Source organism: Sceloporus occidentalis, unplaced genomic scaffold (genome assembly GCF_023333645.1).
Source record: "Sceloporus occidentalis isolate IW3139 unplaced genomic scaffold, rSceOcc1.0.p SCAF_5, whole genome shotgun sequence".
NCBI classification, from domain to species: domain Eukaryota; kingdom Metazoa; phylum Chordata; class Lepidosauria; order Squamata; family Phrynosomatidae; genus Sceloporus; species Sceloporus occidentalis.
This window is the reverse complement of record NW_028316985.1, coordinates 64,300,466-64,319,223: the sequence shown is the minus strand read 5'-3', so window position 1 is coordinate 64,319,223 and position 18,758 is coordinate 64,300,466. Positions and strand designations below refer to the sequence as shown.

At 38.9% G+C, this 18,758-nt stretch overlaps 1 protein-coding gene across 3 annotated transcripts in view; it reads left to right on the top strand.

The window, feature by feature from the left end:
- Nucleotides 1-18,758, top strand: part of PNPLA8 (patatin like domain 8, phospholipase A2) — a 42,753-nt gene that overhangs the window by 12,368 nt on the left and 11,627 nt on the right. For all 3 annotated transcript variants that reach the window (XM_089524295.1, XM_089524296.1, XM_089524297.1), the window contains exons 6-8: nucleotides 280-451; nucleotides 1,440-1,497; nucleotides 8,874-9,068. In XM_089524295.1, coding sequence (XP_089380421.1) covers nucleotides 280-451; nucleotides 1,440-1,497; nucleotides 8,874-9,068 — 425 coding nt within the window. The remainder of the gene's footprint in view (nucleotides 1-279; nucleotides 452-1,439; nucleotides 1,498-8,873; nucleotides 9,069-18,758) is intronic.

The following is an 18,758-nucleotide window of genomic DNA, read 5'->3' as shown; positions in this document are numbered from 1 at the left end:
GAAAAAAATTAATATTAAAAAGAAAACTATGCTGATACATTTTTAAACTAAACTGTTTTTCTTAAAGTCTCTTCAGGCATTAATATGACAAAATGGGCTTCTACAACCTAGTACTGTCCAGATAAGTAGGACTATGATGTACATTATTGCCATGATGGCTTGTTATAATGGAAGTTGTAGTCGAGATATATAGAGGGGACAGGTTGGGGAAGGATGCTGTAAAATTAGTTGGTAGTCTGTAAAATGCAATGTTTCAAATTTGTAAATATTTATTTTCAGGTGCCATATTGGCATTTATGTTGGGATTATTCCATATCCCTCTGGATGAATGTGAAGAACTTTATCGCAAATTGGGAACAGATGTTTTTAAGCAAAATGTCATTGTTGGGACAGTCAAAATGGGCTGGAACCATGCATTTTATGACAGTGAAATGTGGGAGAAGCTTCTTAAGTAAGTTAACCTTATCTTAATCATTGCCATTTTGCATTTATCAGTGTATACCAAAGTATTAAATAGAAGTCAGATAAGACTTCCTTCCATGTGATCCTATCTCTGTGGATTTGTGTTGCAATACTTATGTCAGCAGAACTCTACAAAATCATTGTTTTCATATGAAATCCCTTGTCCATTTTGCGCTAAACAATTCTGCTGTGTAACACTCTCCTTGAAATATTATCATGTGTACTTAACTTTTCAAAGAAAAAAGAAAAAGCAATTCCCATGTTTCCTTGCCCCTCCCCCTAAAAATGGTAAGAGAATGGTTTAAAGAGAGGTAGTCGTTTACGGAAGGAATGTCCCAACAAACATACAAGATTGTTTGATAATTTAAGATGAAATAAATAGGTAAATATGGAAGGCCAATAATGTCTTCACCTGTAAAATCATAAGGAATGTTGAGAGGGAATAAAATATTATTTAGGTTTGTCATATCCAAAGGGAGAATAATAATGAAGGTGTCCAGCTTTTCATAGGAGAGGGATGAGAAGTGAGGTTTCCAAACCTGAAAACTGCTGGTTATTTAGTAAACTAAATAATTATTATAAAGTTATTTAAAAGTTGTCCAAGATGCCACTTTACATCATTTCATGAATGGTTAAAGATTACATGTGGCCCCCCATATCCATGGATTCAACCATACACGGCTTGAATTTTTTTTTAAATCCCAAAACCTTGATTTTACCATTTTATACAAGGGACACCAATTTGTTATCAATTGTATTTAAAAGGACTTGAGCATCCATGGATTTTGGTATCCATGGGGAGTCCTGGAACCAAACCCCAGCAGTTACTAAGGGCCCACTCTATTGACCTTCAACCAGCTAGAAAGATGAGTGCAGAAGCCTGAGCTTCCCTGAATCAGAGCAGCTATGTGAATTCATAAGGGAAGGCCTGGTATATTCAAAAATTGTAATGTCTGCAATTTGTTCAACTTATTTAGGGAAAGAATGGGATCGGCTGTTATGATTGAAACATCACGAAATCCCAGATGTCCCAAGGTAAGTGAACTTCACTGGACTTTTTATGTAGTAAAAGCTTATTTGATAATTGCATTGGTTTGATCAAGATTTATATGTAGTAGGTTGCGGTGCAGTTGTTCAGCACTTTCCAAAATGCTGCAGAGGTCAGAGGTTCCTTTGGAATGTTGTCGACTGTGATGAGTCCCCAAAGAACTGTTGGTGAGAGGAAAGCCAGCTACCAGCACAGTCTGGGGACAAGTCTATCCAGATGTAGCCAAACCAATATCATAGCAGAGTTCAAAAACATATTGATATTGGCAATTCATTGACCATTTTTCACACTCAAAAGAAACACAGACGTAGCTGATTCGTCCAAGGTTCTGGAGGCTTTATCTTCAGTTGCAATGCATACAATATTCTTAATTCTTCCTTTAACCTTTATTAGGCCTACAACAACATAGATTTACAATAAAACCTCATTTTTATAAAATTTAAGCCATAATTTTGTTGCCTCCACCAGAAAATTGGTCATTAGCCTGGTAATATGTGGGTTCCGATTTTCCAATAGGTATTCCATTGATAACCCATCCAGACAGATATTCATTTCCAATAACCTCCTTAACAGTTTTTCCTTAGAAATTATATACAATGGACAAGGCAATACAATATGATAGAGAACATCGGGAGCTTGATCACAGTGACATATATGATTCAAAAATGGGGTCTGTAAATATCTGCACCTGGTCACATTTGAGGGGTATACATTCAGCTTTGCAAATAAAAAGGCCTTCCTCGACACCAGCAGCATAAGGGTTTGAAAAAAATCCGGAATCCTACCCTGCAAAGGGGGGATACCGAGCATCGCTGGAGAACACACTCTAGGAGGTGTTGGATATGACAGTTGATATTCTCTCTCTGCAGGGCGGACCCTGAAAGATTCAAGACACTCCTTTTCTGTTAGTAAAAGGAGAGAATCAAAATTTAAACCCATAGAAATTACTTTACTTTTCTAAAATTTAGCCCATCTGGCATAATAAACATCAGATAGTAGACACCATAAAAGACGGGATCTATTAGGCCTGAAATGTATCTTAACCGAAAACCTATAAGTCATCAACCACGCCTCAGTTTCAAGAGCATTCAATCCCAGTTCTGCGTAGAGAGTCAGATAGTGTACACTTGGGGTACAGATAATAATCTCCTGAAAAAAAAGTGTCTGCAAATGTTCAATCTCCTTATTAAAGGCTGGAATCCAGGTGTATATACTATAAAATAATTGTGTGAATGTGTACAATATAATACAATACACACACACACACACCTCGGTCAACTTCTATCTGACTACTCCGTTGTCTGCTCCAAACAATTCTCCAACAAACTCAACTAACCCACATGTGACCAGTCTCTTGATCCAGTTATATAGGAGGTTGGCTCTGAGTCATTATTCAGTGCCACATAGCATGATGCAACCTTCCTGTAACTTTGCCTCATGCCATGTACTCCTGACTTGGCACTCTGTGGCTGTCCCATAGAATATGTGTCATTCCATATAACATCACTCAAAATATTTTTCTATCGTTAAAGACACAATTACTCCAACAAGAACAAGAAGGACACCACCCATTAATGGAGCACTTCTCATGCTTCTTTCAGGATATCTTCCCATCCTCCACACACCAGCTCAATCACTGAAACAGGGTCCATGGGGATGCCTTGTGTGCCAGATTCACCTAGGGAGGTGATGTGGAGACAAAAATTCAGCTAGCTCAATTTCTTATAGCTAAATGTTTCTGCAACCCCAAATTTACATCAGATTACCCATCCAACCACTAAACTTACTCAAATGTTGAGTTCATTCTTTTTCATAACCTGATGTGTTTGTCTGTTACTATATCTGTGAGTATAATGAATTTTAGTCAGCTACTATCATGAAACACGTAGAGATACATCCATTCCATTTATTCATTTATTTTAATATTTTAAATGGTCATGTAGGGATTACTCCTCCAATACCTTAAAAACATAAAATTCATTGTAGTATACTACAGCCATAAAGCCACCATCTGGTAACACAAAGCATCTAAAAATGTTGCATGAAACACTGCAAGAAAATAAATTGTATAAACATAGAAACAAATAACAAAATGTAAATTAAAATAGCGATAAATCCAGTTTTAGCCCAAACTAAATTTCAGCAGGCCTTACATTAACTAACTAGTCCTATTCATTCCAGTGGACCTATTCTAGTTGGGAGTAAAATTAGATGTTATTCATACTTAGAGTATCAGTAAAAAAAATACAGTGGAACAGAAAGGTATTCAAGGCCCATTTAAAAGTCAATGCTTGAGTCAAACATGTCTCTATAAGACATGTTATAAAACAAGGCCACTGCTGAAAACTGCCTATCACAAAGTTTGGAAGTAATACATTATAGGTAACCAAGTCACCTATCACAGGTTTCAACTTACAAGTAACATTATTAACTTGTTGTTCGGGGGAAACAATGTGAGATGAAATTACATTTTAAAAGTAATACCATAAGCAAGAATCGAGCTACTATATTGGTAGAACAGGTAATAGTTTTTCACATTACTTTCAAAAATTACTTTTAAAATACATTATAGAGGAATTTGAAAGGATTTTTTTTCAAGTTGCATGGCTTTCTTTAGTTAATCTTGATGGTTCCCCCCTCAGATATAATGTAGAGTAATATACAGTTGGCCCTTACTATTTGCAGGCTTGCCATCTATAGATTAGAACATCTGCAGATGGCCCCGCCCCATTATCCCCAATGGTGGTATGTATACATGGCTGTGCTGTGCCAGTGTAGTTGCATGCATGGCATGTTGCCATTATAAACAACAGGACTTGAGGTCCCACAGTTTTTTACATCCTGGGAGGGGCTAGAATGAAACCCCCACAGATACAAAGGCCCAATTGCACAGGTAATGAGTAGTGGGACAAGTAACAGAACAAGATCTCTTTTCAGTATCATTATGTGTAATTTCACAGGTACTGTAACAAGTAATTAAACAAATTACTTTTTAAAAGTTGCTTTCTAATATCTAGGTTCTTATGCCTTCCAAGACAGAAATTTCTTGATGATAGGTATTCAGCTAGACTTCCAGGCCTGTTCTTTAGACTTGGACCTGTTTGGAAGACTGCAGGCAGTACTTCAGATAATTTGCACCAAACTGTTTAGGGCTTTAAAAGTAATTACAAGTCAGTGAAGCTCATACAATTGGCTATTGAGAGTATATGTATCAATCATTAAAAGGAGGTAGAAGCTGAAGCTTTCACGCTCTCTTTAAAGGCAGCCCCATTTAAATCACATTACTGTTGCATGTGTGGTCTAGTGTGAAAATAACCAAGACATTTATGAGTGATAAAATTTGCTTTCTGTACAGAAGGTCTGAACAGGCGAAAGAATTTAGGCAGATTAGAGCCTCTCCTGTTCTCACATGAAACTTGCATTAACAGTGCAAATCCAGAACACCCAAGTTGCAAACTGGGTCTTACAGACAGAGTATAACGCCTTTCAAAATGGATTGTACTCCTCCATCTAGATGATCAGGTTTCCCCATGCATACTGCCTCCAAGATTTACCCAGATAAAGTTTCAATTTGTTTAATCCGTTCCAAAGCTTCTTCCACATGCCTCTTTGGGGTTCTTGTAGCTTCCCAGACACAAAATGATGGAAGACAGGCATAACTGTGTGTCATTTTTGTAAAGATGTCACTTTGGCCTAGTCCTTAGATTCCCCCCCCCCCCCTATTGTTTTCAGGTACATTCTAAACCATCTGGAAAATCAGAGACAATTCTAAGTATAGCAATAGTCCCCCAACAACACTTTCTGGACATATCTCTCTAGGAAAAATTATAGCTGCCATAGTACTGTAGCTAGAATTCTTTAGACAATATATGTGTACCTAACCTCATTGCATGTTATTTTCTAGATCTTAGTGAGGAGATATTCAATACCTCCTTGGGCAAAGTCCATATTCTGGGAGACACAGCAGGAACTGCCCAGGTAGCACCGCACAGCAGTTCAGCAGCTGGGAAAGGAGATCTTGCTGCAGAACCGAGACGATTTGCGGGAGATCTGGGAGAGTGACAGTAGCTCTTTATTCCCCAGCTGCTGATGCTGTCTGGGCACTTCATGCCATCTTTCTTCCCAACAGTGTTCAATTGCAGCTAATATAAAAGGTGTCATGAGTTAAATGAGTGCTGTGTGTGTGCTTGTGCATGTACGTGAACATTTTTTGAACCTAATAAATTAAGCATGCCTTGGTTTGAATACAGTTTTAAAGCAAGTTATCCCCAAGCTAATTAATGTAGCTGTGTAAAAATATATCCTCAAATTGTCTTTTGTCTGTGCAGTTATCATTTTTAACAGCTGTAGGGGTAGATGATCTTGTCCTACTTTATTAAACAAGAAATCAATGGCTCATGTTAGCAGTGTTCAGAACTCACTGGTGATACATCCAAATCACATGAATTATGAGTGGTATTCCTATTCAATTCTGCACATGAGAATTCTTGGGTTTGTGAAGCTATTTTTGTGTAGAATTATTTATCTTGTAATTGTACAGATAGAGGGGAAACTACAGTAGTAGCATGACAGTTCTAAGGTTTGTGAAGCATAAATGCAGATTTTGCTGGTGCATTTTGAATAATGTTATTTCAGAGCCTGAAAGAAGATGCAAATGGATATATTTGCCCTCTAACTTGCTGAAGTTATCAGTTTAAGGCATTATCTGTTGAACTGTGTGTGTCATCATACAGAAGCCTATTTCTAGTGGTTATAACCTTGGAAATGGTAGCATGTGAACTCTTACCTGTAATCTCTGGAGTACTTGACTGTTTTGAGAAAAGTTTTTTTTTAACCACCTATCACTGTCATGGGCTTAGCTCTCTTGTGAGATTTTGCTAAGCAAGCTGAAATAGTGGAGTAAGAGTTTTAAAAAGCCCTGCTTGGGAGAGCAGAAATGGAAGAATAAGCATGCTTCAGGTATTATAGTTAGGGGTGAATTTAAATCAGGAAAGGATTCATTCTGCTCTTTCAATCATATGACAGCTTGATTATCTCACTGTTCTCAATTCTGAGTTAGAGAAAATAGGATATACAGTATTGATTTTATCTTGTAAAAACAAATATTAGCCATTGCTGTGTAGTATGTGGATGCTGAAGATGCATAAGTACAATTAAAATGTATTACCAACATAAAACTCAATAGTTTTGGAAACGTAACACCTCTTTCTTAAAAGGGAAGAAATTAAAAACATCTCTACCTTGTCAATTTTCAGACTTTGTTAGCTGTGATCTTACCATCTCATTTTCAGTTTTCCCAACTATGAACTAAAAATAATGTTTGCTTCCACATTTAAAAAACCCAGTTTGATAGAGTGTGTGCATACAAGACATGATCTCTGGCCAAATGCTGAGTGAGAGGGTAGTCCATATTTTCCTTAAGGAAGTGGTATCACTCCTGGAAGTATCTTCTCTGGATCTGAAGATTTATAATAACTGTTGCTTTGTGACATATATCTCGTGGGGATGGGCTGTGTAATGTACTTGAGATAATTAGGTTCCAGATATTCTTAAAGAATCCATTTTTTTAGATCCATTCCAGTTTGAGTTCCACTCCAGTTATTGGACTGAAGCAACTTTGGCTGCTGTAATGGATGACAAATTGGAAAAATAGTGCCAACCTATCATTTTTAACTGGAATTTGCAGTAGCTTTGATAACATTAATCGTTATATTCTTCTGGATTAATTCTGGGTTTGGGGGACACTGTTTAATAGTAGTTATCCTCATGTGTATAGTGCAGATGTCAAAAAATAGCATTGAAAGATTATATATGAAACCCCCTGGCACTGTCGCTGTGGGGACCCTCAAGGTACTGACTTGCTGTTCCATTCATTTATGAAGCAGCTGGATATCATCATCAAAGAATTTCTAACAGGATGCCATCAGTATGCTGATGTTACTTGTTCTTTTTGCCATGACATTTTATCAGAAGAAGTTACATATAAAGTAGTTCAATGCTTGAAAGCAATGAGAGCCAGTAAACACCATCCTGATAAGATGGATGTGCTGTAAGGTGGTGGTTCCCAAGGTTGGGAGTCGGGGAAATCACCATATTTGGGTTGTACTTGACATAAACAAGGTTTGAGGTTCAGTTGCTCTTCGATCTATCAATGTCCTTCAAGGGCCAAGTAATTTCCATGACTAGGCGCACCTGGTATACTATTTGATTAGAAAATAAGCTTCCTAAACATCTCCTTTGCACATATTCTCATAATTATGAAAATCTACAAGCCAGCGTGATATAGTGGTTTGAAGATTGCATTAGGACTCTGGACATGAGGGTTTGGATACCCACTTGGCTGTGAAAACCTACTTGGGCAAGTCACGTTCTCTCAGCCTTAGGGGAGACAAAGGCATGCTCCCTCTTGAACAAATCTTTCCAAGAAAATACTATGGCAGGTTTGCCTTAAGGTCACCATAAGCTGAAAATCACTTGAAGACACACAACAGCAGCAACAACAAAAAATTGCACAGTTGGCTTTCTATGGGTATCACTAGTTATGTTGTGTGTATATGTACCTTCAAGTCACCCATCGATTTACAGTGGGCCCCATAAATTTCATAGGGTTTTCTTGGGCAAGGAATTACTGAGAGGTGGTTTGTCAGTTCTTTCCTCTGAAATATCACCTACAGCACCTGCTTTCATGTGCAGTCTCCCATCCTAGTACTAACCAAGGCTGATCCTGTACAGCTTCAAAGGTTAGATAGGATCTAGTGTCTTCGGGATATTTAGGCAGACTACACTGTAGTGTTTTTATCATCATGGCTGCAGAGACAAGGTAATATCTACAAGAGATCTGTTCCTAGGTACAGCCTTTTGCCAAGAGTAACAACCCAGGGGAATCTTACTTCCCACATCACAGCCAGACTGGCAAAGAGTCCAGGTTTCTTTACCTGTAGTAGTTTTAGTAATCTCAAAAATATCTTTAGTAAGCTTATTTGTTCATGTAACATTCAGTAAAATAACATTCAAGCTGTATCCCATTTTGTTTCCCTAAAAATACATTTGTAATGCTAAAGCATTTCTGGGTGAAAATAATTTTTGAAGAGCCTAGTCCAAACATCTTTAAATATCCTTAAGTTTTATCTTATATTTTATCTTGTCTGTTAAGGAAATCAATAAGTTCAATTTTATTGATTTTTGTTGAGTGTGTGTATACACACAAACACACACAGAGACTCATATTTTGTTTCAGATACTTTATATTTTTGAAACAAATATATGTAGTCTGCAAAAATGAATGCCATACATCATGTTTCTTCCTGTTGAAGTTTACAGTGCTGTTACCAAATCAACATAAATGCTTCTTTCCTCATTTTAGGTGGCTGCAATAAGTACCATTGTTAGCAGAGGGACACCATTGAAAGCCTTTGTTTTTAGAAATTATAATCATCTCCCCGGAGTCAAGTCTCACTATCTTGGAGGCTGCCAGTACAAACTGTGGCAAGCTATCAGAGCATCATCTGCTGCCCCAGGCTACTTCCAGGAGTATGTATTGGGTAATGACCTTCATCAGGTTAGTACTTTTTATTTTTTTTAATTTTATTTTTGTTTAAACGTTTAGAACTCTGTAGTGGATGCTTGAACTCAAGAGCATGGCAATTAAGATCATACACATAGTGTGGTATATGAAATTATAAATCAAATTTAACAAGTATGTGGATCATTTTACATCTTGCATTTTACAAGAAATAATTTAAAGTATTGTACATATATGGTATAGGCAGATTTCTCATAAACTCTAGCCCTGACCAGGTGTTGCTCATCTTGCTTTGCCCAACACAGAAATGGGAGACTGTCTAGCTCTGTCTCCACCCTCATCACTTTCTTCACATGGGAAATAAAACATTTGAAGAGAAGACATTCCTTTTCACTTGGAGGCTTTCTTTGCAAGCAGATCTGTTGCTTATGTTGGAGAGCCTCTATACAAACAAGAAATTCACACATGTCATTTTCTTTGTGAAGGAAGGAATGAAGAAGGTGTAGGTGTTTTCCTGCTTCCATGTTCAGAAAAGTCTGATAAATAATGCTTGAGCAGGGCTGGTGTACACTCTGTCTGGTTATAGATGGGGGGAGAGAATATACTGTACATTGGGAAGCAAGAGTAAATCATATTGACCACAGGTTTGTGGCTGGAGTTAATGCAGTAGATAATTTTTCATTGTTTACCCTGCCTTATGGACTTCAGGTAATTCAAAAAGCCTTATTATTTTGTAGAATATTTAACCTGATAACAAAAGTGATACAGTTGTGTGATCTTTCACACATTCTACATATTTCAAGGTATGTTGACAAACCATAATGGTAGGGAGTCTGCTGTGAGGATTATATGATAGTGCTAATCATTGCTTTCCACTTTGATACATGGCATTAAAAATTCATGGTCTTTGGCGCTTCCTCCTGCCTAATGAATCAGTTTATTAAGTATACCAGTTCTTTGATGTGTGACAGTGTTGAGACTCTAAGGGCTGTTCCAAATGTCACTAATTTGCTACAAGTAAAGCAAATCTACGAAGAAAGGACATGAGGAATTTCAGTCCCTTGTTTTTGTCTACAAGGAACTAAAAGAATCATTTAAAGTAGTTTCTGTTCCTTTATTATGTATAAATGGATTGATAAGTCAGACATCAAGGACTCAAAGATCAAGGTTGGTATGTCTTGCCCAGCTATCAAAATAAATTTTTGAGAGTTGTTGATAGGCTGTAAGCCAGAATTGTCTCCTTCCTGCCTGCCCTATGTTGGTACTTTTGATTTTTCTGCACCATAAACCAGAGTGGGCATTGTCCTGGCATTGTGAGATGGTGAGGATCTTTAGGTGTTGGCAAAAGGGATCATGCTTCTGTGGAGAGAGGGAAAGAGGGAGGGGAAGGGAGAAAGCCAGCCTGGGGGTATTTCCGTGCCCCTTATGGTCAGGGTAAGGACACAGAACTCTTAATTCAGAGGGTTTGGAAGCCTCCAGGTCATGCCAAGCTCTTCTGAAGGGGGCTACTGGCACTGTGAGTGAAACATGGTAACATTTCCTGTCAGGGGGTTGCACTAGATGGCCCTTGGAGTCTCTTCCAATTTTGTGATTCTATGATTCTATATGTTCAAACGTGGAAAAATTAACAAGGTCCTTTGACTGGGAGCAGGGAGCATTTGTGCTTCTTGTGTTGAACCTTTGGCAAGATCCAAATACAGTGGGCCCTTGTTAAACGCTGGGGTTTGGTTCCAAGATCTCCTGTGGATAACAAAATCCGTGGATGCTCAAGTCACATTAAATATAATGACATAGCAAAATGGTGTCCCTTATAAAAATGGAAAATCAAGGTTTGATATTTGAAATGTATACTTTTTTTGAACATTTTCAGACCGTGATACTTGAATCCATGTATAAGAAATCTGTGTATAAGTAGGGCCGATTGTAGTTCTGACATTCTGTGGCACTGCTGTGTAATTCAAAACCTCATGGATGCCCTTGAATTTCAGTTGTGCAAAACGATCTGTGAAGAGAGTCCCCATTACGTACACATACAAAGTGGTATAGTAAAGAAAAGTAATACCATAGACATGAATCTAGTTGCTAGCCCCAGCTAGAATAGACCCATTGAATCATAGGACTTAGCTCACTCTTGATTTGCATTCAGCAGTTGATTTGGAACGTGTACTTTAGTTGGGAATAACAGTTGGATTTAGGCCATAGAACCCACAGAGTCATCACTTAACATGATTAGAATAAATTCCTGTTGAAAACACACAGGTGTCCAACATGTAGGATATAATTGTGTTAGCTTTATCTGCCCTGCCTTTCAACAGCCATACTAAAAGGTGACTTACATTTTTAAAAACAATATACAATAAAAATTACAGCAATGAAATGAGTTAACAATGATAGGAATACAAGTATTTCTCAGTTAATGAAGCAGAAGGAGCTCTGGTGGCGCAGTGGTTAAATGCCTGTACTGCAGCCATTCACTCGAAACCACAAGGTTGCGAGTTCAAGACCAGCAAAAGGGCCCAAGCTCGACTCAGGCTTGCATCCTTCCGAGGTCGCTAAAATGAGTACCCAGACTGTTGGGGGCAAATTAGCTTACTTGCTAATTAGCTTACTTGCTGTTCACCGCTATGATCCTTGGAATAGCGGTATATAAATAAAACAAATTATTATTATTATTATATGTTCCTGGACATTACTTTAACAGAAAGGTTAGTATCAGATGCAAAAATAACATGAAAAGAATGGAGAGTGAGGGTCCTACACCACACAAAAAGGAGCAGTTCAGCATGTTTCTGTATACTTCTTATTCAAAATTTGTAATATGCATGTGTGGAAAGAAACAACCAAGTCAGGTGAGCTTTGCATTAGTAAAGAAAACATGTTGAACCTTCTAGAGTAGTGTTTCCAAAACTTTCTTCCTTCAGGTGTTTTGGACAACTCCCAGAAACCCTAGCCAGTTGGGCCAACAATCAAGAATTCTGGGACTTGAAGTCCAAAACATCTAGAGGATCAAATTTGGGAAACACTGTCCTGGAGACTACTGTCCTAAAGTCTTCTTCTAAAATGCATCCAGCGATGATTTTTTATTTCAGCAGCCTTTGCTTTTCTTACGATTTTTAGTTTGGTGGCCAGATTTAATAATCTCCCCCCCCCCCCATGTTGGGGTAGCTGGTGAGATAGGCTTATCTGCTTTCTCCTTTGAGTACATTTACCTTTACTTTACACAGTGCACCCGTGCCATACGCGGCTTTCCGCTTATGCTGAAAGCTGCACCAGAAGAGCCCATCACGTGTCCTAGAAGAACTAATGGGGCACATGCCCATGGCGTGCACGCCCGCTGCCACACTGCCGCACCATAAGCACAAACCCCATTACACGGATCCCCGTGTAAGGGGAGGGCGCACTGTAGTTAGCCTTTTTCAGTTTTAATAAAATACGGAGAATTTATTTTTAAAATTTATGAAGTGATTTTCACACTAGAGGGTAGCAGGGTTAAGAGGATCTGTATTCCTATTCTATCTGAAGTTTGATGCAAAAAGTGTTTCCGACTGCTGCTTCTTGCGATCTTTCAGTTGAATCTGGAATCACTAAACTGTCACAGCAGCTGAGAGCTACTAGACACTGTAGACTGAAATACCACCCACTATGAGGTATGCATAATGATCAAGGCTTCTCCAATGCCTTGTGGCATATGATGCAAGTAGATAAAAGAAAATGCCACATCCTCTCAATTTAATCCTAAATCAGTGTTGCAAGTGAATACTAAGAGCACAGGGAAAAACAACCTTGCACCATGTTGACTTGAAATGCAACTGTATTCATTTATATTCTGATTTCCATTAGGGCAGGACCCAAGGTAGTTTACATCACATCTTGAAACAGAATTTATTGTTGTTAACTGCCATCAAGTGAAACACAGGTCATGGCTACTCCGTGTGTGAGACATCTTCAAGACTTCTTGTCCTCCATTGCTCTACTTTGGTCCTATAATGTCAGGCCTGTGACTTCCCTGATTGAGTCTAGACATTTGGGATGTGGTCTTCCTTCCTCTGTTTAAATATTTGAATGATGTTATACTGAAGGTGGAGCAAGCTTGTTATCTGGTGCTCCAGAGAATAGGACCCAGAGCAACGGATTCAGATTACAAGAAAAGAGATTCCTCCTCAACATTAGGAAGAACATTCTGCCAATAAGAGCTGTTCGACAGTGGAACATGCTCCCTTTGAGCGTGGAGGAGTCTCCTCCTTTGGAGGTTTTTAAACAGGCTGGATCGCTATCTGCCATTCTGTGTTCCTGCATGGCATGGGGTTGGACTGAATGGCCCTTGAGGTGTCTTCCAACACTGCAGTTCTATGATTTTAGCCCCCAATTAAAGAATCATTTTGCCATAACCAATTAATTAAAACATCGTCAATTGCCAGCATGTGGAAAGCAAAAAGGAGAGCAGCCTAGCCTGTCGGAGGGATTTGGGAAACAATCACTAAGAAGACTCCAAACATCACTCTAAAGCTGATAGGACTGATGGATGTCTCCTCCATAGGGATCTCAAAAATTGTGCAGGTTCATACAGAGAAATACAGTCTGACAGTCTGATCCAAACTGTATATGTATAGATTATCACAAACATGAATTGTACACAAAAATGGACCTAAGCATTAAGGATAAACTTTCCACAAACATTCACTCTGACTCTAAAATGTGCACTGCTCTTCAGAGGGGAAGCTTACAGGCACAGCTGCCTTAGTATTTTTTCAAAACCTCTAATTTTTCTTTTTGTTTAGATAGATACTGAAGCAGTGGGCGTGAGGCCACTTGAGTTGTCTTCTGTTCTTTTTCTTGTTCTGAAACTCCACAATCGTGAAAGACAGTGAATTTTTGAATTTAAAATTGTATTTCTGCCACAAATCCTACAGCAGGAGTCGGCTTTTTTCTCCTCCTTACTCCCTCTTTTGAAAATGTGGTAACTTAAAACTGCTAAACCAATGTTCATACTGATTGTTGTCACTTACTGTCAAGGTTACCAGCATGTGAAAAATCACACTTGTCAATTTACCATGAAGTACTGCCAGTGTGCTGTTACCTAGGTTTTCCTTTATCTCTGTGATGTTTGTAAGCCTGGCAGTGGAGGAACTGGAGATCTTTCTCCCCAGATAATTTCTTTTTTGTTTGATAAGGGAAGCAAATGTTGAGCACTTTTGTAACATGCTAGAATTTCTTTTAAAACAGTAGTCATTTCATTAAGCCACTGTTTGAAAGACCATATGAACAATATTTAGTCAGCATCTGAAATATTTCAGAAAGGCATATAATCCAAAGTTCACACTGTCAACTGTTAAACAGACTTATTCTAACTGTAAATGAAAAACATCTTACAAACAGTGAACACTTTCAGACAGTATGTATTCAGTCTGATGTTTCTGTCACCTTCATACCTTTTGTATTGAAACTAAAAAATAGGACAGTTTGAAAATATGTCATAAAATACCCTTTTTGAAACGTAGGGGTTTTATTTCCAGTATGTATACATGAAATTCTCCTCCAAAACCTGATCGTGTTTGTTCCACAGGTGTAGTTATGCCACTAGCTAAAGTAGCTGTAGCGAGATGAAAGTGGCCACAGATGCAGAAGTAATGGGGAGGAAAGGGAAGAAATATCAGTAACAGTGGAAACTGGAAGAGTAACAATGGCCTGTTACAGACAGCCAAAATAAAGCTGCTTCGAGTCACAGTGGAGGTATGGTGTTTCAATGATGCATGCGTCCTAAGAGTCCAGAAGTCGCGCCAAAGCCATGCTCCAGCCCTTCAGGACTGGAGTGTGGCTTTGGTGTGGCTTCTGGACTCTTAGGACGCATGCATCATTGAAACACCATACCTCCACTGTGACTCGAAGCAGCTTTATTTTGGCTGTCTGTAACAGGCCAATAGCTCCAAGCCATCATTTCCTCCAGTTCCTTTGGGGACGGTGGTCTTTAGAGTCAAGTGGTGCTTGAAAAGATGGCTCAGACTCCCCTGTGGCACAGACATTTGTCCAAGGCACTTATCTCAGACCAATTCAGTACCTAGGACCAAACCATGCACCGGAGAAAATGGCAGCTTGGAGCTGGTAGCCTTCTCCCACCAACATCAGCAATGCAACCTTCTCCTTGTCAGAGTGCAGCTGCTCACTTAATGGACCATATCTGGTGTGATATACAGATAGTAGTTTCCATATTATGAAAATAAAAACCCTGAGTTCTTGTACATTTTAAAGCCACATTTTAACTGCCCCCCCCCACATGCTTGAGTGATAGTACCAGATTCACACATGTATAGGCTGATTTTAAAACATTAGAGCTTAACAAAGCACAGGAGACATTTTTGTCACATGGACTTTTGTGCTTAAAATTGGGGAATGAGGTATGGAAAGGGTGCAACTCCCTCTTTCCTCTATTTGTGGCATGGAGCTCAGGGTGCTGGATTTCATCTGATAGTAACAGACTAGGCTAGTTATGAATCCTGGAACTTGACAAGAGTGCTTTCTCCTAGGAATGTGTCCCATGCCTTGCTGCCATGGTATTAAATTCTAGCATGGGGATACAGCAGGGAATAAAAGTATGCTGAGGGCAACTGTTTAATTTGGATGGCATAGTCAGCTGCCAGTCCAGACACAGTATCACTACCTATAAGACCACCACCCCTCTTTTTCCTCTTTGAACTTATTGTGATCCTGTCTTACTTTCACTCCCCACCCTTCTCTTGTGACTGTTGCTGCCCTCAAACATGAAAGAGAAGACAGTTTAGATTTCCAGAGATCTTAGAAGTGTTAGAACAGTGATTTGGTACTTGTAAATGTCAGGGAGCTGTAAATGAATCTACCATGTAGATAAGACAGCTAAGTATGAGTTTGGGATTTGCACAGTTTAAAAAGGACATGAAACATTCTTCTCTAGTGCCCTCAATCTGATGATGCACTGGCCCATGCAATAGAAATTTCTTCCCTTCTCTTCCTTTCACCACTGTAGCCCTCGACTGGCTTCTGGAAGGTTCTGTAGTCTTCCAGAGTACAGGGTGCAAGGAGAGGCTGAAGGAGGATGGGATAATGGATCAGGTGCAGTCCTTGTCTTTTCCCCCTACTGCAGTCTAAGACTTTTAATTCTGTCTCAAAAAGCATTTCATTATAACGTAAAATAGCTGTAGTGATAGTAATGTTTTTTAAACTGGGCTGGCAAACCTGTGCATTCCAGATCATAGAGTTGGAAGAGACCACAAGGGCCATCCAGTTCAAACCCCTGCCATGCAGGAACTCTCAATCAGAGCATACGTGACAGACGGCCATCCAGCCTCTGTTTCAAGACTTCCAAGGAGGGAGACTCCTCCACTCTCTGAGGGAGTGTGTTCCACTGTCAAACAGCCCTTACTGTCAGGAAGTTACTCCTAATGTTTAGGTGGAATCTCTTTTCCTGCAACTTGTTTCCATTGTTCTGGGTCCTGTTCTCTGAAGCAGCAGAAAACAAGCTTGTTCCCACCTCAATATGACATCCCTTCAAACATTTAAACAGGGCTATCATATCACCTCTTAACATTCTCTTCTCTAGTCTAAACATCCCCAGCTCCCTAAGTCGTTCATTATAGAGCATGGTTTCCAGACCCTTCACCATTTTAGTTGCCCTCCTTTGGACACTCTCTAGTTTCTCCTCATCCTTCTTGAACTGTGGGAGAACTGGACACAGTATTCCAGGTGGGACCTGACCAAGGCAGAATAGAGTGGCACTATTACTTCCTTTGATTTAGACACTATACTTCTATTGATGTAGTCTAAAATTGCATTGGCCTTGTAAGCTGATGCATCACACTGTTGACTCATGTTCAACTTGTGTTCTACTTGAACTCCTAGATCCCTTTCACATGGGATCTAGGAGTCCAAGTAGACCACAAGTTACGTGATGTCCTGCCAGATAATGTCCTGTCAGACACATTCAACTTAGTCAGTGGTCAGGGATGCTGAGAGTTAAATTCAAATGGCATCTGGAGTACACAGCTTCCTCAAACTTACCATCAAAAATGCAAAAGTAGCAATAACCCACCTTGCTTATGCAACCACACTTGAAAACTACACAATATTTACTGAAATTAAGTCTATACTATTAGTGTTCAATCTTACTTTAGTTCCATTAGCAAAAATACAAAATCCATTGAGTTTGGTGTAGGAAATAATTTGTTTTAGAATATAGTTCTTGTTAAAGATATTTCTGCATTGAACAGACTTGCAGCATTAATATAATAACATTGAATTTAATTTAGGGAAAAAAGGCAAAATCTGCAAGGGAAACTGTCAATTCAGATCTTCATTGTCTCCATTCTTGTGCTAGTTCAGAGTCTTCTTTTTGCGAATACAATGAAGGTAAACAACAGAGCAAGTCTGTGAAAATGAACTAGAAATGCAAAGCATGTCTGCACAGGCAATGAGGTGAAGTGGTTGCTATGGAGGCAGCAAGCTCCAAGTATCGGAATTGGCTTTGCTAAATCACATCTTTCAGTACCCTGGTATTCAGTTCACATAACTTCACTGTGCTGTAGTGAAAAAAACAAAACCCTGTGTTCAGGACAAAGAGAGAGGGAGCATCATGTGCAGTATGACAACTGTTGAAACTCTACCCCATTTGTTGTATGATATCAGGAATTTTAAATGTGAACTACTGCTAAAAATAAGAAACAAGAGTCTTAAAATCTAATTTAGGAGCCCCTTCTAATAAGAATGAGTGCATTTTTTCCCTTGATTCTTGTGGACCATAGCCATTTTCTCAAGGCCATGCACCCTGGAAGCTGTCAAGCATTCTTAAAAATGTTACCATTTGCCCCAGACTAGATACTGAATTGTTAAATTTCAGGAAGAATAGGAATTAGCAAATTGCATGCATTATTTGTGTTATTGCCTCCTGACATTCACCATGAACAATGGGGAAATCTTCAGTGCTTCACAAAAAGGAAAGGAAAATATGATATGTATAAAAGGAACAAAGTTGAGCAGAGCTGATTATCAGTATCTTTAATGGGTTACTTTTATTGGAGCTTACCTCAAAGGAAGGCTCCTGTCTTTTTCACCCCCATGCTATCATATGCTGCTTTTGAGTAAAGCATATAAAGTAGGATTTCTTTTATAGAGAGAGAGAGAGCTTTTCTTGAGCTTGTAAGAAATAATCAAAGCTAAGTTACCAGTGGCAGTCTTCTGCCCTGTAACATGTTTCCTACACACTTTTAAAAATGGACTCTTTTAAAACAAGTGGTGTAGATAATTTCCTTTGGCAGTTGCCTGTCTGACATTTAGTTTAATCTAAAACTAAGCAGATACTTTTAATACAAGAAAGTCCCTGGAGTTCAAAGCTGTATGGTACCATTGTTGTAACTGTCAAATAATTTATCTGATTTCTTCCCCCTCCCCCACCTTTCTTTCTTCTTTTTGGTTGATCGGTTAGATTTGAAGGTAATTTCAAGTCAGTAGTAGCATAGAAGAGATTAAATCTTTTAACTGTTCCCAGTGGGCTGATGGCAACAGCAGGGCATGGGATGAATGTAAGAATGCAAGACTACAAAGAGAAGTTGGGGTGGCTCATGTTATATTTAGGGAGTACTGGAGAAAGAAACACAAAAGTTGGAATAAGAGAATAAGAATAAAGAACAGAGAAGACAAAATAGGGGGCAAGGAAAGGCAACATCAGAAGTGACAGGAGAATAAGTGGAATGAAGTGCTTGT